Here is a 26,910-nt window from a genome sequence, read left to right as displayed (position 1 = left end):
TCCACATTCAAAGAATCATCTTCCATCAGTCCACCAACTCCAGCATGATTCCACCATCAACACATCTTCTCCTCACTCCCGTCAGCATTTCACAGGGACAGTTCCCTCTGGGATATCCTGGTCCACTCCTCCATCACCTCCAACACCTCGCCCTCTTCCTACAGCACGTTCCCATGCAATCACAGAAGGTGTTTCACCTGCCCCTTTACCTCCTCACCATCTCAGGCCCTAAATACGCGTTTCAGGTGAGGCAGCGCTTCATGTGCACCTCCTTCAATCTGGACTACTGCATTCGTCAATGCAGTCGACCCTACTCTGGAGAGACTAAACACAGACTGGGTGATCGCTTTGCAGACATCTTTGTTCCGTCTGCAAGCAGGACCCAGACCTTCCTGCTTCTTGCCATTTCAACTCACCGTCCTGCTCTTTCTTATGTTCACGTGTCCATCCTTGGCCTGCTGCAATGTTCCAGTGATGCCCAGCGCAAACTGGAGGAACAGCACCTCATCTTCAGATTAGATCCAGGCTTAACATGGAGCTCAACAACTTCAGACTGTGAACTATCTTCTCTACCTTCACCCGAATTTTATTTCTATCTTCATTTCTTCTATTAATCGGTATTCCCTCACCACTGTTCCCCCTCCCCCCACCTCACTTGGGCCAACTTCCTAGTTGCCCTTTAACACACACCTTTGTTCTGCCATTCACACATTCTAATCTCTTTATGTGCCACTATCAGCACCCTTCTTAAACACCTCATTTGCATTCCTTTTGTCTTCTGTCCACGACATCTTTGTTAATCTCCACCTATCCAGGCCCACCTCTCCATGTCCCCCCACCACAGTACTGTATAAATCTGACCCCATTTCCAGTTCCCTCCAGCTTTGACAAACAGCCATCCAGTCTTGAAACGATAGCTCCCTTCTCTCTCCACAGATGCGGTCAGACCTGCTGAAATTGTCCAGTATTTTATGTTTTTGTTGTCTCAATTCAAAAGTTTAATCATCTTGTTTTTGCACAAAATCCTCTCAGCACTGACCATTTTATGGTGTTTACTTGAAAATAATTTTTTTTTAAAGGCGAAAAAGTTCCATCTTATCAGTGCACTTATGTAAAGAAAATTTTTTTTAAACAGTGCATTTTAACTTTCACATTATAGATGTGTCGATCTCCTCAATGTCCAAACTCTACTAAATTCTCAAATTATAGATGTAGCATGTTAAAACCCCATTGCATGCAACACCGTGTTTGTGTGTTCAAAATATCCTCGCCTTGAAATAGGCTGGTGATATTTTGCATAAAGTTTTAATTAATCCTGGACTTTCCTAAAGGTTTCTCTCCGATATAAACTCTATTGCTTACTTTTATCTGGAAAGTCTTTAAAGCAATTTACATTAAAGTTTTAGCAGAGAAATAATTAAATATTTGAACTCCTAGTATAGCAAGTATATTTTGTAAATACATTACAAGTTGTAATGCCCACTTTAAATAAGAACGTTTCAAATTGATTGCACATTTAGAAACAGAAAATATATTTAAATGAATACAACTTTATTATACAACTCCCAATAACACCGCACCTAAATATATCTGATGATAAAAGTTCCCAATATATTTCTTGGATTAAATCATTTACATACTTCCCTGCCTCCATCAGACAATGGTATTTGACGAATGGATAATGTGACAGTGAACGACTGTGGCAAAACTGATAAGGTTGAAGTTGTTTCCATATTATTCATGTTTCAAACAGTGCACCATCTATTGTGAATCCACTTGTTAAATATACACTAAAAGGGAAGAGCTAGGAAATATTTTAAGGTCTGAGCAATGTGTCTAATGATGTAATAAATGTACTGGTGTTATTTAACAAGTAAACTACATGCTTCCTGGTGTCAGTTATGTTTAAGCAGAAGGTCCAGAGCTAATACACAGGCAATATATTGAAAATAGGTTGTTACGCTTCACACAATGCTTCTCTTATATTGCTTTTATATTGCTGTTTGGATTCTGGCAGCCTGGTATCCATGAACTAGCTCCTGGCACCCACAGATAAATATATCTTAGTTCATAGAACTTGAAGCAATTTTACCACATCATTATAGATGAATCAAATTAATTTTGGATAGTCTCAAAAGTAAATGAGTTTATAGTTTTTATTTTGTTTCTTATTCAAATCAACAGATCAAAATAAAACACAGATCATATTTTAAAATATGCGCCAATGGCTAGATGTAATGCCCAGCTTACGCCTGGCAATTATACTGCGTTATTCCTCACCAAGAGAGGACTGGAAGACTCCAGACTGTAAATCATCCCATTATGAATGCTGCACCATATAATAAAATCAACTACAATTTACGCCAAACTCCTATAACAGGAGGGAAAGATTCAAGAGATGCAATTCTGGATCCAAAAATCAAATCTGGTGTTCAAATACATTTCTTCATTATTACTGTTATCAAATTCAAATCACAAATATTACAATGTGTAAATTACCTCAGTAACTTTCAAAAGGAATACTAGTAGTCAGGCAAAACAATGAAGTATTATAAAGTACCAACCTCACTGCTAAGAGTTGTAAACTTGCACAGGGAAATTATAAGGTTGTCAAACACGTCACTTAGTCCATAATGAGCGGAGATCATTGCACATTTTCTGAACATGGGAAAAAGAAAAATGGTCACTGCATAGAAAGATTAATCAATCATTTATGTTTAACCTTTTTCAGAGTTAAAACAAAGCATGGAATATAATTGGATTGGATTGAAGATACAACACACCAAATGGTCAAACTTAGGTTGCAGCCGGACAGGAGTTCTTTTTAAATAAATTTAGAGTACCCAATTCATTTTCTCCCTATTAAGGGGCAATTTAGCGTTGCCAATCTACTCTTCCTAGCCTGCACATCTTTAGGTTGTGGAGGTGAGACCCACGCAGGCACGGGGTGAATGTGCAACTCCACACGGACAGTGGCCCAGAGCTGGGATCAAACCGAGGACCTCAATGCCGTGAGGCAGCAGTGCTAACCACTGCATCACCATGCTGCCCTGGGATTGGAGTTCTTAACAATTTCTGTGAACATTGTGGAAATACACAAAAATCAAAATAAATAAGTTCAAGTTAAATGATATATATGTCTGATAAATAGGAGTTACTGATGATACCAATCTTTCTAAAGCACAATTGGACTACACAAAAGTTCAAGATAAGGTTTGGCTTACAGATGACTTACTTAACTGCGGAATTGTTACAATGCAATCAGTGATGGAAACTGTTTTGTGTTGGAATAAGGGACAAATCTGACTAAAGCATGAGGTGAAGCAGAGTGCTTCATCCTGCAGAAGTTCCCCTTTCTCAGCACAATGCACACAAGAGCATCAGTAAACACTGCTCCTCAGAATTCAGCTGAAGCCTAACTGAGCTCTTGTAACGTCTGCTCTATCTGCTCACTTTGGACAAATGTGAATTCCTGCTTTCTACTCTGGAGATCCCTCCTCGATAAAAATGCATCACTGTTAAGGCACAAGTGCCTCGAGTAATGTTTCAAAACTTTTACCTGAAACCGGATATTGCCTTCTGTATTATAGTTTCATCTAAGCTCTTGTCGAAAACATAGGAAAGTGCAGCTATGGTGGGACCCCAAGTCATGGTGAACAGGTCGTGATCGTAGCTTCCAGGAGGTACGTGGAGGAAAATGCCTTCCGATGAACTCCCACGATTCAAAAGTACGTTCCATACATAGTTCTCTTTCACAAAACCTGTTTGCTCCTCTGGCATCACAATCTCATCGTTCCTGTAGTAAAAGGATGAAAAGGATTTTACATATTGTACTAATCATATATAGCACCCCAAGGTAAATAATACAAAATTTCTTTTCAACTTATTTCCCAACCATCACTTTGATCCCCAATGCTGAAATAACGATTCCCACCGAATTTTACAACGGTTTCATTTGGGGGCAGAGCGAGTTAGAGTGAGTTTATTTTCTAATTTGTATACTATACATCAGAATTTACAGGTAAATTAGGTACAATCAACATTCATCTGTACCAAAAAGGACTACAAATCTTGAGGAACATCAAACATGACTGTAAAACAAAAGCTACTGCAAAAATAAGAAATACCAATTAAAACAAATTTCAGTTGGCACTTTGAATATCCTTCTGTAAAATTGAAAACCTTTTAGTAAGTGTTTTAATCAACATTAATGAACGACAGTAAACCTATTAAGATAAAAAATTTTAAACGTTGGCATTTCTCTGGGTAAGTTGCTTCACCTGCTGTTAAAATCAGCCATAAAGCCAAGAATTTTCCAGTTCCAATCAGTGGAGGGCATTCATATCATATACTTTCTGATAAATGTAATAGGCTTGCTTGACTGATTTTTCAGTTTTCATAAATGGACCAAAAAAGTTTTCAGTGGACCAAAAATGATTCTGAAAACACTGGTAAAAATCCTAGAACCCAAGAAATAGCAAGAATTTAACATACTTGGTAACCATAAACTAATGACCCTGCTCACTGGCCTATATTCAAAAGTGGTTTTTGATTGGGGCTGGGGCAGATTTTTTTTGAGCTGTCAGGCGTTTTTTCCAACTTGTTCAGAAGCTATCTGCAGTTTTTCCAAGTTGGCATATATAGTATAAGTATCCTAAAGAACAACTTCCAATCTTCTGGATCTTGTGAAACACACAACCTGTGTGTCCCTACATTACAAGAGCAGCTAAAGTTAGAAATTAATTCATTGAACACAAAATACATTGGATGCTCTGAGGATTTTATAAGTTGCTATTTATATATTGAGCTCTTCCTTCCGAGTTAATTTTAGAAATATAAAATGTTCCCATGAGTCAACAACTGATTAATCGCTGTAGGTGGTATAGATAAAAGTTTCCAATACTAAATGAGAAAGTAAAATAGCTTTCAATAATTATGAATTGTGCGTGTTCCCAGATTAATACCATCTGAGGCTAAAGTACGAACATCCTGCATCTCAGGCACTCTGAGCTCTTAATCTTTAAAGTAACCAATAGCTGGCATTATACCAAATTAAATCAAGAATACTTTCTTTACCATTTTTCTGGAATCTTGGGCAAGTTTTTCCTTTCCTAAAACATAATGTGTATTTATAAATACTGAAGTGGTCTAAATGTAGACTTGTTTATACCATTTGGTTTACAGACCAAGGTGAAATAACTTCCATTGTAGGAAGGTAACAATATAAATAGCTTGCAAACATCTGACAGGCTTTTCCAACAATGTTAATACACCCCAGCTCTATTTTCGAAACCACATCACAGCTACCCAGGTTTATGAGGAACATATGAACTCGACCAAGTACCAGTAGCCAAATATTGCTTTAGCTTGTTACATGGTTACTCATACTGTGCGGTGGTCTTTCATTTATTGACCATAGCGATTTGCCCTTGAAGGGAATTAAATACATTTTTTACATTTCTGAAACAGGTCACCGCCAGGTTCACCCTCACTAACTGTGATTGAAGTAACTCTAAAGGCAACGCTTCACCCTTCTCGCCAAGTGGAAACCGCTATTAGACGCAGAAATGCTTTTTCGATAAAAAGAGCATTTCTCCATAACAGTACACCAACAGCTCACAGTGGGTAACAGCAAACAGTACAGCACTGAGGTCAATAAATAAGGAAATTTGAAGTCTGAACCCTGGCCTTGTGCTTCCTGAAGATGTGACAAGTTGCTAAATAAATGCATATTTTTGTTAGCTTATTTCAGCCAAGGTGTTGAGCAGGGTACAATCAGCCAGAATCTCAGGACTTGTGGAAAATTAACATGGGTCCCCAGCTCAATCAGCAGTACTGTTCAACCCTCAGCAAGGTCCTATCTAAAGGAGAATGGCAGGGCTCAATCTGCTGACCAAGCACCAAACACGATCAAAACAATTCCTTCCATTTTAAATCTGCACTTCACATGGGAGGAGAGAAATAGCTCAACGTGGAGCAACTGACTGATACAGGTTCACAGTGGCAGAACCTGCAGCTGCCATCACCTCTGGTCTCTACAGCCAATTATTAGACAGCGACAATGGAAATGACACCCATTCCGAACATGCCCAAGCAGCCATAACTATTCTGCCCCGACCTGAACTGCAAGACTGTTGCCCTCTAAGGGAGAGGTTGTGAGAGGAGGAGAGTAAAAGGAAGCAGAAAGAGTGAGACTAATTGAGAGTGCATTCACAGGCGTCAGTTCAGGATGAAATAATTACTCGTTTACTTTCACAGCAAAGTTTGAAGAGGACCTTTTGTTGTAGTCTTCAAATATGCACCAACAATCAGTGCAAATACACCCACTGTGACCAGTGATACTCATATACATTACTATATTTAAACAGACTGGATTATAATGGTTAGGAAGGAATTAATGAACATTAGCCACTGAAATGTGTATTAATTCCCCACCATCCAATACATTTCAGCTTGAAAACATATTTTAGAAATATCCTTTATGAACTAATGAGAAGAATATACCCACTGGCTGCAGCTCACTCTGTAGATTGCTGTTAAAACGATGAAGGTAGTAAGGTAATTAAAATCTGACTAGAAGTAGAAGCTTTTAGGGAAACAAACTTACTTGATTGCATTATAGATGTCCTCTAACATATCTTGGTCAAAATCGGTAGAGCCATTGACTCCTTTCAAATTCTTTTTGAATTGCTGCAGCAGGAAAAAAAAAGGTACCAAAAATAAGACCATTAATTCTTGATCGTACTCGATAATGCCACTGCCGACCCAAATCAATATTAAAAAGGGCGGTGGATAAGACACAGTAAAATTCTTGAAAATCCGCTTTAACGTAGTAACATTGAAATCTATCACTCAATTTCCTCACGATAAACAACATGAAGGACAGGTGCAATCCTTGTACACATTGAGCTTTCAGCTAATTAAAATGATTTAATGGAACAGGTCAAGCAGGCGATCTGATGAAATACTGCACCATTTTAGGTATGTAAAAGGATTTAAAAGCTTATGTTATAGTGGACAAGCATAATTACTTTAGACTTTATCAAAAACATCATTTACTTACCATTTTTGAAGGTTGACCATTGCACTATTTAGTTAAATTGAAACCTTATTCATCCACCCATTAGGATATATTATTTATTAAGGTTAACGATCTTACAGAATGATCGGCAATAATTTCAGTTCGTACAAGTTCAGAACAGGCATCAAGGCTCACGTCTTCATAAGTTTAAATGGCTTAATTTTATTTGGTAGGAGATTGTTAACTAATTACACTGCAAACATTGTGAGGAGAAAAATCCTTGAAAAAGGATAAACCACTCCGGTATTATAGACATAGAAAAATACAGCACAGAACAGGCCCTTCGGCCCACGATGTTGTGCCGAACCTTTGTCCTAGATTAATCATAGATGATCATAGAATTTACAATGCAGAAGGAGGCCATTCGGCCCATCGAGTCATTATAGCACAAACGTTTCCTGTGTTCTACGTGCATGACTCCAGAGATGCAAATGGCAGTCTGAATGTTTAAAAAAATAATATTTTATTGTCACAAGTAGGCTTACATTAATACTGCAATGAAGTTACTGTGAAAAGCCCCCAGTCGCCACATTCCAGCGCCTGTTCGGGTAAACAGACCGAGAATTCCGAATGTCCAAATTACCTAATTTATGCTGGACTAAACTATGTGGCAACTAGCTTCAAAGGTACAAACAATGTTGCCACCGCGATACCTAACAGAACCCCAACTCGCACTCTGGCCAGTCGTGGTAGTACCTCCTCCAACTCAGAAGGTAAAGGGATCAAGCACCACAAAAGACCCTAACAAGGCATTGAGGCTGACAATTACACAAAGTGATTCACTGTTCACCAATCAGCTTTAGGTTGACACCTTTAGGTTAAGCAAAGGCCCCAGCACTGTGATCAGATCTCAAGACACTATTCAAAGAGGGGTTTGGTCCAGTATCCTAGCCAACATTGCTTTCTTAGCCAACACTAGGTTATCCAATTATTACTTGCACTTTATGGGATCTTGATCTACACAAATTGGTTGCTTTGCATGCCTACAAACAATGGCTACAAAAGTAGTTCACCAGTTCCAAAGACAATGCCACATCCTGAACATTTGAAAGACATTATATAGTGTTCTTTTTCTTCTCAAAGAAGCTATCACTCAAATTCTGTTGAGAAAATATATCAAACTGATAACACCAGATATGCGTGTATCTCTGCTGCTAACATATAGCAATGAAAGCCAGAAATAAAAAGTACCAGAAACATATTGCAAACACATTCCTGGAAGCCACATGATGGCGTTATAGATTTATTCTTCCCAAAGAGATAGCGTTGCTCCTTGCAAATTACACTGCCATGAATAGCATTTAACTGATCACAAATGTGTAGAGAAACACAGCAGCCCTAACACAGTGGCTGGTGTGAACAAATTAGAACCAAGTTACTGGATGTGCAAAGGATAGGTGGCAATGAGCGTTAAAAGGTCTCGAAAGCTTTAGTTAAGCATCGGGCCTGCAGGGTTATTTAAATTTCTCCTTTTCTCAACTAACGAAGCCCTTTCAGAATTGACAAAATCAGGTGGACAGATTGTCTGTTTTAAAGCAATTAGCTGAGATGTTAAATATACAAAGTGAATTAGGTCAGGGCACAATGCTGAAGTGGCAGATGCAATACAATATCGAAAAGTAGAAAAGTGAGAATTTGTGCACAAGAGGCATAGGCTATTTTCTAAGTGGCGAAAGGCTTCAGAAATCATTAACACAAAGAGGCTTAGGAATCCTAGTTCAGGATTCACTTAAAGTTAACATGCAGGTTCAATTGGCATCTGTTTCCTGCCACTCAGCCAATTCTGGATCCAATTTGCCATTTTATTTTAAAAATTCAGAGTACCCAATTCTTTTTTCCCCAATTGAGGGGCAATTTAGCGTGGCCAATCCACCTAACCTGCATAGCTGGTTTAGCACAGGGTTAAATCGCTGGCTTTTAAAGCGGACCAAGGCAGGCCAGCAGCACGGTTCAATTCGGGTACCAGCCTCCCCGAACAGGTGCCGGAATGTGGCGACTAGGGGCTTTTCACAATAACCTCATTTGAAGCCTACTTGTGACAAGAAGCGATTTTCATTTCATTTTTCATTTCTTTGGGTTGTGGGGGTGAGACCCACGGAGACACTGGGAGAATGTGCAAACTCCACATGGACAGTGTCCCGGGGCCGGGATCGAACCCAGGTCCTTGGCACCGTGAGGCAGCAGTGCTAACCACTGTGCCATGGTACCGCCCCTAGGAATCCCTTTTAAATTAACCATGTTGCGACCAACTGCGGGAGGTTGACTAAAGGAATAAAGAAGGGGAGACTGCTAATTCTTTCTGACCCGGAGCATAAGAAAATCAAGGTTCCCGTTCGGGATTTAATAAATTAGAGGAGTTCATTGGGAGACCAGTTGCAGCAATAATACGGCTTCTTTACCTCAAATGCTTACGAGCACAGCATCCAGTGGGTTTCTGTGGTGGTCAAGTACACAGGTCACACATTTATTTGGGGAGGTTGAACTGAAAAGCCTTTCCTAAGTTCCATAGTTTCTTATTATCTTACCAACAACAAAATGTGACTGTTGTATCTATTTGAGTAAATTAATATTTGCAAAAGTACTTAACCAATAAAGTCTTTGATCCACTCACCTCTGATGTCATTGGCACATTTTGCTTCCGAACATTGTGATTGTGTTGGTCAGTATTGAGCATGATTACAGCATAGGCAAGTGCAAAGCAGGCATCATTGTTGGAAAATGGTGTGCCATTAATTTTCTGAAAAGAGGAACAGGCAAATTCAGAAATGTCCCACAAAAAAAGACAAGTGGTTCAAAAGGATGTTTTTCAGCTAAATTGAATACAGTTGAGTATTTTATTGGACAAATTTGTGCTTTGCTTCAAGTTGCAAGATTCACTCTTTCCTCCATCACCAGCCACATGACTGTGAAGACATTTACTTGATGGCATTTTGATTGTAATAAACCCATTAATTCAGTTACTTTTACCCAAATAAACAATTAACCAGATCAAATGATTATTCTTTGCAAATTTTAATTGAAATTGAATTTGGAAACATTAAATTAAAAGCTTGTCAAAATCTCCTCTCACTGGCTCTCCACTGCGATTGGCCCCAGACGGGTCACGTGACCATGCTGCCAGATGGTGGATGGGGTGCCAATCAAGTGGGCTGTGTTGTCCTGGATGGTGTCTAGCTTTGCGAGTGCTGTTTGAGCTCCATGCATCCAGGCAAGTGGGAGTATTCCATTAAACCCCTGACTTGTGCCTTGTAGATGGGGGGCAAGCTTGGGGAATGAGGTGAATTACTTGCTGAAGAATTTCTAGTCTCTGAGCTGCTCTTGTAGCCACAATATTTAGATGGCTAGTCCAGTTCAGTTTCTGGTCAATGATAACCTTGAGGATGCGGATTGTGGGGGATTCAGCGATGGTAATGCCTTTGAATGTCATGGGGAGAGGATTAGATCCACTCTTGTTGTATATGGCCATTGCCTGGCATTTGTGTGGCACTTGCCACTTATCAGCCCAAGTCCAGAGGTATCTCAGGAATTGTGAATGCTATTGAACATTATGCCGTCATCAGTGAACATCCCCACCACTGACCTTATGAGTGAGGGAAGGTCATTGATGAAGTAGCTGAAGAAAGTTGGGCCTCGAGGAACTCCTGCAGTGCTGTCCTGGGACTGAGATGATTGACCTGCAACAACCAAAGCTATCTTCCCTTGTGGCAAGTATGACTCTAACCCATGGAGAATGTTTCCCTGGTTCCCATGGACATTAGTTTTGCTTGGGCTCCTTGATGCCACAACTTGGTCAATTGTTGCTTTGAATTCAAGCACAGTTACTCTCACCTCAGCTCTTTTGTCCATCTTTGAACCAAGGCTGTAACAAGGTCAGGAGCTGAGTAACTTTGGCAGAACCCAAACTAAGTAATCAGTGAGCAGGTTACAGGGAAATAAGTGCCACTTAATAGCATTGTCAATGACAACTTCTGTCACTTTGTTGATGATCAAGAGTAGGCTGAAGGGGTGTTAATTGCCGGGTTGGGTTTGCCCTGCTTTTTGCAGACAGGATACACGTGGACAATATTCCACATTATCGGGTAAATGCCAGAGTTTAGTTGTTCTGGAACAGTTTGGCTCGGGCGCGGCTAGTTCTGGAGCATGGGTCTTCAGTACTATTGACGGAATGTTGTCAATGCCCATAGCCTTTGCAGTATCCAATGCCTTCAGCTTGAGATCACATTGGGTGAATTGAATTGCCTGAAAATTATATCTGTGATGCTGGAGACTTCTGGAGGAGGCAGAGATCATCCACTCGCCACTTGTGGCCGAAGATTTAAGCAAATACTTCAGCTTCGTCTTCTGCAATGATGCGCTGGGCTCCCCAATCATTTTCAGATCCCCTATATAAATAGCATTTTGCTTTTATTACATGTATGTGGGTAATAGTGTTATAGATCCCTTAAGGCTATTACTAACAAATAAGTCGAACCGTCTGTAACTGCAATCTGTCAGTTGTCATTCCAAACGTTACACCAACAGCATAAAAATAGGGGCATACAGAGTCTCTGAAATACTGGTGAGGCTGCCAGCAAGTACTCAAACTATCTTCATCAAACAAGCTTCAATACATTCACAATGAGTAACTGTTTTAGTTTGCGGAATACATACATGCCAGTGATCTGTGAAGACTTCTAATAACCTGTGAATGACAGGAGCTTCGCCAGGGAGTCTGAAGGCTTCTAGATAGGAGCGCAATGCTTCATCAACTCTCAACCCTTGGAACGTAAACGTCCTGGTATTTAAATAACAAGACACAAGTCAATAACAGTAGCCTTCGTTCGTCTGTTCGGGCAGGATGCTCCATGGAATCACATTCATTGCCAGCGAGAACAGAAGATTTGGTGTTCAAGCCAAACCTTCATTCACTTTCAGCGGCATCGAAAAATCCCAGCCACGAATGAGGATGGAGAATTTCAACCATGGTCTTTTCAGTCCAACACAATATAATCCAAACATTCTTTTGTGTGACCAAGGTACGAAGAAAATGTGAAACGCTTATAAGCAAGTCACAATTCTGTGAGACTGCAAAAATAAATCTTTTTAAAATGCAGCTATTTGGTAAAGGTAAGCCAATTATTGCACGATCTGCATGGGTTTGCAATGTGGTCAATTTAATTCATTTATTTTTTTAAATTTAGAGTACCCAATTAATTTTTTCCAATTAAGGGGCAATTTAGCGTGTTCAATCCACCTACCTTGCACATCTTTGGCGAAACCCACGCAGACACGGGGAGAATGTGCAAACTCCACGCGGACAGTGACCCAGAGCCGGGATTGAACCTGGGACCTCAGCGCAGTGAGACTGCAGTGCTAACCCACTGAGCCACCGTGCTGCCCTCAATTTAATTCATATAGCAAAAACAGCAAAGAGGAACAGGTGGATTATTTTCATGATTTCAAAATTAAAACTGTAGAGAATTAAAAAGATAAAATGTAGCAAATCTTTCCCGTGCAATTTCTTCATTCAAAGTCACATTTTCCGAAATTTGATTTTTAAGCACTAAATTCTAATTTTACTGTCATTTCATTGTTTAGTTCAAAGGCTTAGGCAACTTAATTTTGTCAACACAAAACACCACTCAATCAGAGTCACTACATATTGCCATGAATTTGCCGGGAGACAATACTAGACAGTATTCAAAGGGCCTCAAATGGTATGTATCTCTCCTGGTAACAACGTTAGAATGGCAGTTTAGATAATACTCAAGTGTTAATAGCTTATGGAGGAGAAACAGATTATAGATGATTGGGTAAGTCCATGAGATGGGCATATGTTAATGTATAATCACGGAAGTTGATGGAGCAGGCAGCCTATATAGATGGCATATATAGATGGCATAATCAAAGAACAACAAAGGTATCATTGATCAGTACATGAGAAGGGAGGGAGGCAGTTACCACCTAGCAGTCTTAGAAAGTGGATAGGCCAGTTTCCAACCACCAAGCCTGAATGCCAGGTTTATGACAAACTAGCTTCTAAGTCTTAGAGCCAAGGCAGTGCAGAAACCCTTTGAAACACCAGTTTCAAAATATCTTCGCTGGAGCAGGAAAAAGATGGTTCCCAAGTTTGAGTATCGTCCCTGTATTGTGGGGAATTATTCAATTTGGATAATTCAATTTGGATGCTGTTCATCCAACAAGGAACAAGGGAAGTCTTTAAGAGTTCAGGTATCTTAAAGGTATATTTTGTAACAAGGGGTACGTTCTATAAAAAAACTGTGCGTGATGAGTAATTCATACATTTTAATTGCATGAGTAGTCATATGTGTGGGTATTTGTCTTTTCTTTACTTTAATAAATAGTCTTTAATAATTGTTACACAACGATTGGGTTGTTTATTCTCACTAGAGTTTCACTTGTCTCCTCACACCAAAGCAAAACAAAACTATACACCCCCACGAACAAATGTTCCAAGTTGAGATACCCACACAGATAACATCAGTGCTTCATGAGAAAATGCAATGCAAAATAGGCCCGACCTGCTCACCGGAGATACCCTTAATGCCACTCTTGAATATTAATCCCATGGAGACCCAACATTTAAAGTTACTTATATCACTCCTTGATGAGATTATGTCAGAAAGCAGCACTAAGTGAAACTAGCTATTCCTGATCAGATGTAAACAAGCAAATGTCAAATGGGAACTACTAGTTGCAGAGTGAAATCTTTGATCACTTTATACAAAACAATGCAACACCGTTTATAACAGCAGGCAGTCTTGGGAACGAAGTTCTCAGTATTCAGTAAATATTTCAGCATTAATATATAATGCCTGCAGTTTATGATTGCTTTCCTCAGAACGCACAAGACCAATAAAAAAAACGGCCATAATTTGAAACAAGTTAATCTGTGCACAAAAAGTCAATGTCTCAAAGCACTTTACCATGTAACTCTTGGAATAAAGCACAGCTCTTTGGCACATGTCTGCCAAAGAAAAATGTGCATCTGTACCAGAGTAAGAACAGAAAAATGATTAACAGAAACGTTGGCTGTCCAAGGACTTAAATGTATGACGCGTTCACATTATTCAGCAAAGTTGATGAAACATGATTCTCTCCAATGGACAACATATTAACAATTAGAAACATAAAGCGGTACTGCTGCCTCACAGTGCTGAGGACCCGGGTTCGATCCCTGCCCCGGGTCAGTCTCCGTATGGAGTTTGCACATTCTCCCCATGTTTGAGTGGCTCTCACCCCCACAAAGGTGAGCAGGCCAAGTGGATTTGTTAAATTGTCCCTTAATTGGGGAAAAAACAATTAGAAACATAGAAAATAGAGCAGGAGGAGTTCATTTGGCCCTTCGAGCCTACTCTGCCATTCATAATGATCATGCCTGATCATCCAACTCAATAGCCTAATCCGTCTTTTCCCCCATCCCATAGCCTTTGATTCCCTTCGCCCCAGGTGATATATCTAGCTGCTTCTTGAAAAATTATAATGTTTTGGCCTCAACTACTTCCTTTAGTAATGAATTCCACAGACCAACCACTCGGTGGGTGAAGAAAGTTCTCTTCATCTCTGTCCTAAAGGTCTATCCTCAGATTGTGACCCCTGGTTCTGGACATCCCCACCATCAGGAGCTCCTTCTTGCATTTACCCTGTCTAGTCCAGTTAGAATTTTATAGGTTTCGATGAGATCACCCTCATTCTTCAGTGACTGAACTCCAGTGAATGCAATCCTAACTGACTCAATCTCTCCTCATACGTCCGTCCTGCTGTCCCAGGAGTCGGTTTGGTAATCCTTTGCTGCACTCCCTCGATAGCAAGAACATCCTTGAGGCGCATTGTTGTCAATACACCTCATAGATCATAGAATTTACAGTGCAGAAGGAGGCCATTCAGCCTATCGAGTCTGCACCGGCTCCTGGAAAGAGCACCCTACCCATGGTTAACACCTCCACCCTATCCCCATAACCCAGTAACCCCACCCAACACTAAGGGAAAATTTGGGACACTAAGGGCAATTTATCCTGGCCAATCCACCTAACCTGCACATCTTTGGACTGTGGGAGGAAACCGGAGCACCCGGAGGAAACCCACGCACACACGGGGAGGATATGCAGACTCCGCACAGACAATGACCCAAGCCGGAATCGAACCTGGGACCCTGGAGCTGTGAAGCGATTGTGCTATCCACAATGCTACCGTGCTGCCCGTACATAAATAAATTGAAAACAACTAACAATATTTACAGCAATTATTACGAGTTGCAATGATGTTTGTCCACCACTGTAAACTTAGCTTTTGGATTCAAAGTGAGACAGTTGGTAGCCATACTCATGTATGCACTCGTTATAATAGGTGACATCCAAAACAAAGGCGATTTTTGCATTTCCCAAGTCACCAAAGATTTCCTCGTGGGCCTAAATTCCAGGTAGCACTTGCGTATTCTACGGGATACTCATTATAGACGAGAGTACATAAAAGTTTACAAATATTCAAAAGAAGTTTCAATACCCAACAAAACTGTCCAGGAGTTCCATACTTTTCCGATCACTGATAAACTCGCCAATCATTTTTTTGTCCAGTCGTGGATTTTCCCTGAGCCACTGAGCTATTTCGCTGTTGTCCATGGGGGATGCGAGCAGGCCCTTCTCCTGAAGGAACTGAATGCCTTTCTTCGGCTTCTGGTTGAACTGTTCCGTTCCAGTAATAAGCAACTTAAGGAATTAAAAGAAATAAAATCATTTTGAACACCAATGTGCTCTTTTTCAAACAACACCATTTTACTGGTACAGTCGTGAGTTTGACACAAGCAGCCAGACCTGACACTCCCTCACTAGTCCTGCTCTCCAATCAGGGATAGTTTGACTGTGTATTTTGATAAATGTTATTGCCAGTAATAACATACATGTTTTATTATTAAATATTCAAAAGCAATCTACAGATTTCCTTGCATTTTTTTTGTAATACAGGTGGCAATAAAAACATTATTTGGAATCTTCTGAAGCCGAATTAACTTCAGTCATAGAGGTTTACAGCATGGAAACAGGCCCTTCGGCCCAACTTGTCCATGCCGCCCAGTTTTTACCACAAAGATAGTCCCAATTGCCTGAATTTAGCCCACATCCGTCTATACCCATATAACAGTCTAAATGCTTTTTAAAAGACAAAATTGTACCCGCCTCTACTACTGCCTCTGGCAGCTCATTCCAGACATTCACCACCCTGTGTGTTTAAAAATTGCCCCTCTGGACCTTTTTGTATCTCTCCCCCCTCACCTTAAATCTATGCCCTCAAGAACATAGAGGGAAAAGATGTTGACTATCTACCCTATCTATTCCCCATATTATTTTATAGACCTCTATAAGTTCACCCCCCTAAGCCTCAGCCTATCCAGCCTCTCCTTATAACTCAAACCATCAAGTCCTGGTAGCATCCTCGTAAATCCTTTCTGCACTCTTTCCAGCTTAATAATATCCTTTCTATAATAGGTTGACCAGAACCGTACACTGTATTCCAAGTGTGGCCTTACTAAAGTCTTGTACATCTTCAACTACTGGATTCCAAGTGTGGCCTTACTAAAGTCTTGTACATCTTCAACTCCTGTATTCAATGTTCTGACCAATGAAACCAAGCACGCCGAATACCTTCTTCACCACCCTGACCTTCTTCACCACCGGTATACCTGTGACTCCATTTTCAAGGAGCTATGAACCTGTATTCCTACATCTCTTTGTTCTTTAACTATTCCCAACATCCTATCATAACTGAGTAGGTCCTGTCCCAATTCAATCTACCAAAATGCATCACCTCACATTTATCTAAATTAAACTCCATCTGCCACTCATTGGCCCACTGGCCTAATTGATCAAGATCCCGTTGCAATCCTGTCCACTATGCCACCAATCTTGGTTTCATCTGCAAACTTAATAACCCTGCCTACTAAATTCTCATCCAAATCATTAATATAAATAACAAGTAACAGTGGACCCAGCACCGATCCCCGAGGTGCACTGCTGGTCACAAGCCTCCAGTTTGGAAAAATAACCCTCTAAAACCACCCTTTGTCTTCTGCTGCCAAGCCAATTTTGTATCCAATTGGCTACCTCACCCTGGATTCTGAAAGATTTAACCTTGTGCAACAACCTACCATGCAGTACCTTGTCAAAGGCCTTGCTAAAGTCATGTAGACAACGTCAACGACACTGCCCTCATCTACCTTCTTGGTTACCCTTCAAATAACTCAATCAAATTCATGAGACCTGATTTTCCACTCACAAAGCCATGCTGACTGTCACTAATTAATCCTTGCCTCTCTAAATGCCTGTAGATCCTGTCTCACAGAATACCTTCTAACAACATACTCCACCACGGGCGTTAGGCTCACCGGTCTGTAGCTCCCAGGTTTTTCCCTGCTCCCCTCCAATCTTCAGGCAACTCACCTGAAGCTGTCGAGTTCAAATATCTCTGCTAGGGGACCCGCAAATTCCTCTCTAGCCTCCCACAACACCCTGGGATACATTTCTGGGATACGTCCTGGGTGGCATGGTAGAACAGTGGTTAACACTGTTGCTTTACAGCGCCAGGGACAAGGGTGCGATTCCCGGCTTGGGTCACTGTCTGTGCGGAGTCTGCACGTTCTCCCTGTGTCTGTGTGGGTCACCTCTGAGTGCTTTGGTTTCCTCCAACAAGTCCCGAAAGGCGTGCTGTTAGGTGAATTGGGCATTCTGAATTCTCCCTGTGTACCCGTACAGGCGCCGGAGTGTGGCAACTAGGGGCCATTTCACAGTAACTTCATTGCAGTGTTTCTGTAAGCCTACTTGTGACAATAAAGATTATTTCATCAGGTCCCGGGGATTTATCTACCTTGATGCGCTTTAAGACTTCCAGCACCTCCTTCTCTGTAATATTACATTGCTCAAGAGATCACTATTTATTTCCCAAAGTTCCCGAACATCCATGCCTTTCTCAACAGTACATGCCGATGAGAAATATTCATTTAGGATCTCGCCGATCTAGAACATTGAACATAGAAAAATACAGCACAGAACAGGCCCTTCAGCCCACGATGTTGTGCCAAACTTTGGTCCTAGATTAAGAACAAATTAATCTACACCCCATCATTCTACCGTAATCCATGTACCTATCCAATAGCCACTTGAAGGTCCCTAATGTTTCCGATTCGACTACTTCCACAGGCAGTGCATTCCATGCCCCCACTACTCTCTGGGTAAAGAGCCTACCTCTGACATCCCCCCTATATCTTCCACCATTCACCTTAAATATATGTCCCCTTGTAATGGCTTATTCCACCCGGGGAAAAAGTTTCTGACTGTCTACTCTATCTATTCCCCTGATCATCTTATAAACCTCTATCAAGTCGCCCCTAATCCTTCTCCATTCTAATGAGAAAAGGCCGAGCACCCTCAACCGTTCCTCGATCTGTTGTGGATCCGCGCATAGATAACCTTGCAGATCCTTAAGAAGCCCAACTGAGCTACTCTTTTGCTCTTTATGTATTTGTAGAATTTGTATGCATTCAGAAGAGTTGCATTCAGCTATTTAAATAACATCGATTGCAGTTGAAGTTTGGACAAGATAGGAAGGAGATACAGATTGGGTCACCAAAAGCTGGCTCAAAGGGATTGAGTTGTAAGAGGTATTATTAAAAAATGAGGAGTGAGCACTTGGGAGTGGAGGGAAAAGGTAGAGAGATTTAGGGAGGCACGTAGTTGTCTAGTACAGAACTACCAATGGTGAGTGAATAGAAGGGATTTGTACAAGAAGCCGGAGTCAGAGGCATGGAGTGTTTGTGGTAGGGTAGACCTATGGCTGGAGCTGAATACTATGAGGACGACAAACAAGGTCATAAACAGATGAATGCTCTCAATTTTTTTTTAAATCACTTACCTTCTTCTTACTTTTAATGTCTGATAGTTCTTGAGGGCTTGGCAGGAGAGAAAAAAATCGAGTTGGTTTCTTGGGAACCCTCTTCTCTACTGTAAATGAACATCAGAGCTCAAAATTGTGCGTTAATGTTGAAAACATGCCTACATACGTAACAATCACTCACTTCATTCTTTCTATATGGAATGCATTTTAATTCCTAATTTCAGAACAGAAATATATTCAGTACATAAAAGGAAAAAAATAGATAATTGACAAGTCAAAGAATGCAACAAAAAGCTATATATCTTTTCCGCAGTATAATAAATTCCACTTGGTAGCAATTCCTGATTCCAAAAAGGATTTTGACAAAGGAAGGACTGAATATTCGTAAATAAAAGCTGAACTTACTTTTTTCAGCAAAAAGGAGCTGATAGCAAGCATTTTAAAGGTACCCAGATGACATAACATGATTTCCATAAATGCAATCTCTTTGGCCAGGAGAGGAGCATAATAGACATTTTTAAACTGGTCACTTTTTAAAAATAAATTTAGAGTACCCAATTGTTTTTTTCCAATTAAAGGGCAATTTAGCATGGCCTATCCACCTAACCTGCACATCTTTGGGTTGTGGGGATGAGACCCACGCAGACAGGGGACGACTATTTAATCTGGTCACTAATGCTTCAACACATACCATCAGGAGTGGTAACTATAGGCATTTATGTGTCCCTCTCCTGGCTCATAGACACTGCAAAAAAAGGAAAAATTCTCATTACACCTTGATAAAGATGTTGGCTAGCTCAGCAAAGACCACATATTAATCCCAGGGACTTGCCTGGCCTCAGATCAAGTACAGCATGCCATTATTTAAGGAGGGACATCCCTTACTTTTCAACAACAGGAAGGAAAATTGATCCAACACACAACTCAGGTTATTCACTTAACTGGTCTGTGTTAACGTAAGTCGAGCTTTTTCCCACCATTTCATTTATTGCATTTGTATCATGCAGAAGTTTCATCTTGTCCATATCACATAGCAAGTGAAACTACTGTCAGAAGGGATATTTCCAAGTGACCAATAAGATTTTGCAAGGACTTGGATACTTGTATTTTGATAGGAGCGGAAAGGTAGCCAAGCAGACAAGAAAGAGTCAAAAGCTCAGGCAGCCAAAACGATGGGTTAATTGTTTCAGCGCAGTGCTTCATGTCAAAACTCTAATCACATGACCCAATGATTTATGAACAACCTGGATTGCCCTCTACTTCACTTGACGTTTTACCTGCTCCACCTTCCTCTGCAACCTGCCGTCCCAGTTTCATTTTCTGTGCCATAAGGTGGCCACTGGTTGGGGGGTGAGGTAGCGATGTTTCGGCATCCAAAGGAGCTGAGCTGCCACTAGTCCCTGACTTTTCAGTACCTGTCAAGGAAGCAAAAAGACTTGGATTTATATAATGCCTTTTACAACCTCAGGTTGCTCCTAAAAGCATTTTATATGAGGTACTTTAAAATGTAGTCACTGTCATAATGTAGGAAATGTGGCAGCCAATTTATGCACAGCAAGCTCCCACAAACAGCAACATGATTATGACTAGACGATCTGTTTTACTGATGTTGTTTGAAAGATTTATCCGTCTGATCACCGGAGAGGTCTCCTCCGCTCTTCTTCGACGTAATGCCATGTGACTTTTTATATTCAACTGTGATGGTACCAGGACCTCCATTTATCCTTTCACCTCATTGGAGATCAGCCTAGATTGTCTGCTTGTGCAACTAGAAACAAAAACTCTCTGACTCTGAGGATTAAGAGCTACCCACTGTGTGATGGTTATCCATTCTTGCCGAAAAAATAGAAAGGAAAATTATCCAAATGGAAAGCAGAATCAAAATGCGCCTGGGCAGAGAGAGCTGGGTGTCGTTGTTCAAGAATGCAGAAAGTCGGTATGCAGGTACAGCATGTAATTAAAAAGGCAAATGAATTGTTAGCATTTATTGCAAAAGGACTGGAGTATAAAAGTTGAGAAGTGTTGCTGCAATTGTATGGGGTGTTGGTGAGGCCACATCTGGAGGATTGTGTCCAGTTTTGGTCTCCTTATTTGAGGAAGGCATTGGAGGCAGTTCAGAGCAGATTCACCAGATTTATTCCGGGGATAAAAGGGTTGATGTATGAGGAGAGATTAAACCGTTTGGGCTTATGCTCTGCAATTTTGAAGGATGAGAAGGGATTTGATCGAGGTATATAAAATACTAAGAGGGATTGATAAAGTAAATGTAGACCAAACGTTCCCACTCTAGACGAGAGATCAACGATATAGGTTGGAGGCGGTAGATTTATAGACTTGGAATTTACAGTGCAGAAGGAGGAAATTCGTCCCATCGAGTCTGCACCAGCTCCTGGAAAGAGCACCCTACCCATGGTTAACACCTCCACCCTATCCCCATAACCCAGTAACCCCACCCAACACTAAGGGAAAATTTGGGACACTAAGGGCAATTTATCCTGGCCAATCCACCTAACCTGCACATCTTTGGACTGTGGGAGGAAACCGGAGCACCCGGAGGAAACCCACGCACACACGGGGAGGATGTGCAGACTCCGCACAGACAGTGACCCAAGCCGGAATCGAACCTGGGACCCTGGAGCTGTGAAGCGATTGTGCTGTCCACAATGCTACCGTGCTGCCCACGAACTGAGATGAGGAGGAACTACTTCTCGCAGAGAGTGGTGAATTTGTGGAATCCGCTGCCCCATAGTGCAGTGGAATCGGAGTCTTAAATCGTTTCAAGAAGGAGGTAGATATATTTCTGATTTTTCAAAATGGGTTAAAGGGATATGGGGAACAAGTAGGCAGATGGATTTGAGATCAGGAAGAGATCAGCCATGATCAGATTAAATGGCGGAGCAGGCTCAAAGGGCTGAATTGCTGACTTCTGCTCCTAATTCCTACGTTCCAATAATATATAAGAGAATGAACCTTTTGTCTGTAACTCAAAATAGTGCCAAAATGTTTTCTAAATGCTGCAGAAGTCTGACTTCGAGACCAAAGAGTTGTCTTTGCAGGCTACACTGGAAGCACCGCAGTTTATTAGGAACATGATCTATGCATTTTTGTGTCATCCAGCTTTACAAAAAAAACAGCAAGGCAACACAAACCCAGCACTCCTACACAAGATTATTATACAAGCAGTCAATCTTCAATACAGCAGCAGACTCCTGGCAGATTAATGGCAACAAAAAAAGTATATAAGGCTAAAACTTTAAAGCCTCCATCATCATAGAAACTGTTTTTTAGGTTATATAAACTTAGAAAAATAGTGACCATAAAAAAATTCAATGGTGCGAACATGTGAGTAGTTCATTTCGGCAGCAAGTAAGCTGTATCCCTTGTGCTGTGTTCAACGGGAGAGTAGAGGTGCATTCCACAATCTTGCTTATGTTTACATACAATTTCGCTCACCCGTTGCACTGATATTTATCCAAGGTTTGCTCTCAAATCCTTAAACACATGGCTTGATGACATACAGGTGTCACTATCACATTGACATAAACCAGTAATAAAAATTCCAAACCCTAACTTCTTAAGGGCCTTACTAAGTCCGTCCAAGGTGCAACATAATGACTAACTGCTGAAAACCAATAAAAATTAACTATATATTGCATGCAGGAGGAACAGAGTTTATAAAACACAGAAAATGTCATCTCTTCTCAACTAGTGTATGCAAGGATAATGGACATCTTTCAGTGAAAGAGACATCAACTCAGACTTGGAGCAAAGGTCAGCAACCTTAATATCAAGAGCCAATTTTTAAAAATCTGATCAAAAGCACAATATGTTAATAGCTGAAATGCAGTTACTCAAATGTCGATGACAATGAAAAACAAATCAGACACATTTTCAGCAACTTTAATTGAATACTTTCTTCCAAGTACAACGTTAATTAAAGACACAGTTTGCAGACCTTGATCCAGATTGGATTATGTCCGAATTCAGTGAAGTGCCAATTTAAAGTTACTTTCAAGCTACTCAAATGAATATGAGTAGTTAATTTCTGCAGCACTTCCTGCTCAATGATGCAATGATGTACTCATGGCACTATCATAACAGGCAATACTGCCCACTGATTAAACCCAAGTGGGATTTGTATTGATTAAAATTGTCAACAAACAATATAGTCAGTTTCCTTCCATCGTTAAGTCAAGAATAATGGTACAGAAGCATCCTGATCTTTCTTCCAACTGTAGAATACATCAACCTGTTTCACATTGCAGCCAATGTCCATCCTGAACAAGTTTCAAGTGGTGTTGGAGCTGGTAATGCAACTCAGTCAGTAACCACTGAGAAAATTCACTCATGCAGCAGGAACCTATCCTTGCCCTGTGCGGCAGGCACTATTAACTATTTGAATATTTATGTTACAAAGCAAAATCTTAGCATGCAGCTGGTCGGTGAAAATGGCACACCTGCGATTATTGTTCAGCGTACAAGGGTCCTTCCTGTTTATTCTCTTATTTCCCCTTTTATTTTTTTGCCGTTACATTTTTGTTGGATGGACGATTTATGGACATGTACCTGTAAGGCAGCCTGTATGTTTAATTAAAGCAGAAGAAAGCAGTGGCCTGTGCCTTTAGTTCAAGCAGAAGCCTGTGCTGGTTTAAAGTTGTAGACTGGCTGGCATCAATGAATTTGCCCAAAAGGCTGTGCTCGGCCCATTAACAGGTGGTGATTGGATACTATTCTACTGGAAGACTTACGGTCAAAGTTTGGTTTTAGCTTTGATTCGAACTCTCTCCAAAAAAGATCCAATTAATTCTGTGCAGAAGGTCACTGTGAGGGCTGACTCTCTCTCCAACAAGTCTGGGTGAGGTTCACCTGAGACTGCAGAGGCCGGAAGTTAAACCACAAACTAAAAGCAAAAGGTTTGATGTGAAATAGAGTGTCTTTACAGAAAGATACAGACCTGAATGCGAACCTTCACCTGAAGGCCCAGTTTGAGAGATATAAAGTGTCTCTCCAGAAAACCAGCTGTGAGTGCTGCATTTTTTCTAAACTATTGAGACCGAATGAATGACTCTACAAAGACGACCATTACCGGCTGTAAACCAGAGACTTTAACCGGCAAGAGTGCTGTGGAGAAAGTGTGCTAAAGAATCACCATCTGACATAAAGACTCTTATTTTTATAACTTTGATCCTTATTATTTTTACCCCTTTCCACCCTCCTGTGTTTGTCTGTCTTGTGTGTAGTAGAGGGTGGGACTCTTCAAATGGATAGTAAGTATTAGCTTGTCGTTAACCAGTTGTATTTATTGCATATTTCATAATAGTTCTTGGTAATAAAGAATAATTGTGTTTCAACTTAAAAATCTGGTGACTGTAATTAATGGGCAGCCACGGCCCAAAGACTTCAGGAATTTTTATAAAAATTATTGATTAATTCACTTGTGTTGTGACTCCAGGATGAGTGGGGCTGGAAATGACCGTGCACTTGACCAGGGTGTCATAACATAATTTGGGGGCACGGGTCCGTGATTTTTGAAAGAGTAGACGATGGATTTGGGTTGCAGTGCAAATTTAAAGAGTCACCAGGTTTGTAGTGATATAGCAGGATGGCTCTGGAAGCTGCTTAATAGTTTTCTTGAGGTGGAAGACTCATCTCTGGTTTATTTAAAAGAATTTCACAAAGACAAATTGGTAGGTGCATTACAAATAGATGTAGCAGCTAGAGCTAGGAAGATTGAAGTAATTTAAGTGATTGCCCAACATTTGAATTCGAGAGAGATGCTAGGAACACAGGAGAGCCCACACAGTAGTGTCGTATTAGGAACATGAGCTGCATAGCTTTCGCTTGCAGTTAGAGCACAAAAGGGAATTAAAAAGAATAGAAATGGAGATGCAGCAAAAGGAAAGGGAGCTGAAGCAAAAAGAAAAATGAGATCGAAAGAAAAAAGAGAGGAAAAGGAAAAAGAGAGGGGGAAAATAGGGAAAAAAGCAAAAGACATCCTTTCAGCTTAAGGCACTGAAATGAGTGGGAAGCTGCCAGAAAGTAGAGGGGAGCCTAATCTTAGAACAGAACCCAGTGGCAATATGTTTAAATTTATACAGGCCCTCCCAAAATTCAATGAGAAGGTAGAAATTGTTTTTTTTAAGAGTTTTTGAGAAAATAGCAATCCAAATGGAGTGGCCAAGAGAAAACCCTTGCAGAGTAAATTGACGAGACAGGCACGCAACGTTTCTGCTTCCGTGTCAAAGCGGGTGTCTAAGAATCATAACAAGGTAAAAAAGGCTATTCAAGATGAATTGGTTCCCGATGGAATTTAAGGAGGCAGCTGGGACAGACTTATGCAGGAGAGTGAAAGGAAGGTCGGTAGCTAAGGTAGAGAATACATATCTGGGAATGATCAGAGATCTCCTCCTCAAACTGCACATTTCATGATAGTTCTTGATATAAATAAACAGTAATCGTGTTTCAACTTACACACCTGGTGACTGTAATTATTGGGCAGAATTTTTAAAAGAATTATTGGTTAATTCAATTATGTTGTCACCCTGCAACGAGTGGGGCTGGAATTGACCGTGCACTTGCCTAGGGTGTCGTAACAATTGGATCCTACGGGAGAGGCGGAAGCCATCATGCTTATGGTCTACTCTTTGAAAGAGCTAATTAACCATTGCAAATCTCCTGCTCCATTCCCACAACTCTCCAATTATTTCCCCATCAAGTATACTTCAAACTCCCTTATTGAATCTGATACCACCACTCTTTCAGACGGTGTTCAGATTATAAGAACTAACATGCTGCGAATTCTGACTTGCCCTTGGTTTCTGGAACAAACTATATAGGAAAATGCATGCCTTAAAGTATGGAAACTACATCATTAATAATTGGCAGCATGATACATATTATGTGGCCTAAGCTTTAGCTGCAAAGTAAATAACACGCTTTAGCATAGGTTATGAAAAAAACTTGGAACAAAAAATTTGTTTCAATTTGGTTTCTTCTGTTGTCAATACCTTTGCCCAACACAACAGAGTACTTGTGTATGCAATATTAATATCTGCCAGTGGAGTCATCATTAAACTGGTGAAAAAATGACAACCATTCTGATAGTACTTGCCCATCTGAGGAGTAGACAACCTGCAGTGGAACTATTTCTTACCATTTGTGATGTCTTTGCCATCGTTCATTTCTAACGCTGTAGTGCTTCCATCCTTTTTGTCCTGTTGGAGAGTATTATTGAGAACCTGGGCTTGGCAATGTGCCTCAGTGCTGTCAATAACTGTTAGTAAAGCCTCAAGTGACAACAGGTGAGTGGTGTACAGTTGTCCAGAAACAGGAAAAGCATTCTACAAAAAGAATCAGAGGACAAGCTCAGTAAAACTGGCAGAGCAAATGCAAAGATTCTAAAGGAAATCAATAATTCAGTGAGGTTGGATAATTTTCTTCTACACTTGGCTCGTATCCAGCAAATTTAGAGAACAAGCTTATAGAGTCATAGAATTTACAGAGCAGAAAGAGGCCATTCAGCCCATTGAGTCTGCACCGGGTCGTGGAAAAGAACCCTACTTAAGCCCACACTTCCACCCTATCCCCGGAATCCAATAACCCCACCCAGCCTTTTGGACACCAAGGGGGAATTTATCACGGCCAATCCACCTAACCGCACATCTTTGGACTGCGGGAGGAAACCAGAGCACCCGGAGGAAACCCACGCAGACACGGAGAGAATGTGCAAACTCCACACAGTCACCAGAGGCCTGAATTGAACCCTGGAGCTGTGAGGCAGCAGTGCTAACCACTGTGCCACCGTGGTCCACCTATATCTTAACAGAAGGCAGGGGGGAAACAGGTTTGTATATAAAGTATATACTTGAGTAAAGTCCTGAACAGCAGGAACAATTACACTAACTCTCATCGATAACCTTGTATCGACACATATTCATTTCCAAACAATA

The 26,910-nt window shown here is 40.8% G+C and overlaps 1 protein-coding gene across 9 annotated transcripts in view; it reads right to left on the bottom strand.

Moving 5' to 3' along the window:
* Positions 1 to 26,910, bottom strand: part of gbf1 (golgi brefeldin A resistant guanine nucleotide exchange factor 1) — a 237,543-nt gene that overhangs the window by 44,434 nt on the left and 166,199 nt on the right. For all 9 annotated transcript variants that reach the window (XM_038782817.1, XM_038782820.1, XM_038782818.1 and 6 more), the window contains 9 exons: positions 26,115 to 26,301; positions 20,239 to 20,376; positions 18,980 to 19,068; positions 15,584 to 15,786; positions 11,732 to 11,855; positions 9,693 to 9,818; positions 6,608 to 6,690; positions 3,560 to 3,796; positions 2,565 to 2,658 (listed from right to left, as the gene is read on the bottom strand). In XM_038782817.1, the coding sequence (XP_038638745.1) occupies positions 2,565 to 2,658; positions 3,560 to 3,796; positions 6,608 to 6,690; positions 9,693 to 9,818; positions 11,732 to 11,855; positions 15,584 to 15,786; positions 18,980 to 19,068; positions 20,239 to 20,376; positions 26,115 to 26,301 (1,281 nt within the window). The remainder of the gene's footprint in view (positions 1 to 2,564; positions 2,659 to 3,559; positions 3,797 to 6,607; positions 6,691 to 9,692; positions 9,819 to 11,731; positions 11,856 to 15,583; positions 15,787 to 18,979; positions 19,069 to 20,238; positions 20,377 to 26,114; positions 26,302 to 26,910) is intronic.

This window comes from Scyliorhinus canicula, chromosome 22 (assembly GCF_902713615.1).
Source record: "Scyliorhinus canicula chromosome 22, sScyCan1.1, whole genome shotgun sequence".
Classification (NCBI taxonomy): Eukaryota; Metazoa; Chordata; class Chondrichthyes; order Carcharhiniformes; family Scyliorhinidae; genus Scyliorhinus; species Scyliorhinus canicula.
Note: the sequence above shows the minus strand (reverse complement) of the source record. Positions and strands in the feature narration are given on the sequence as shown.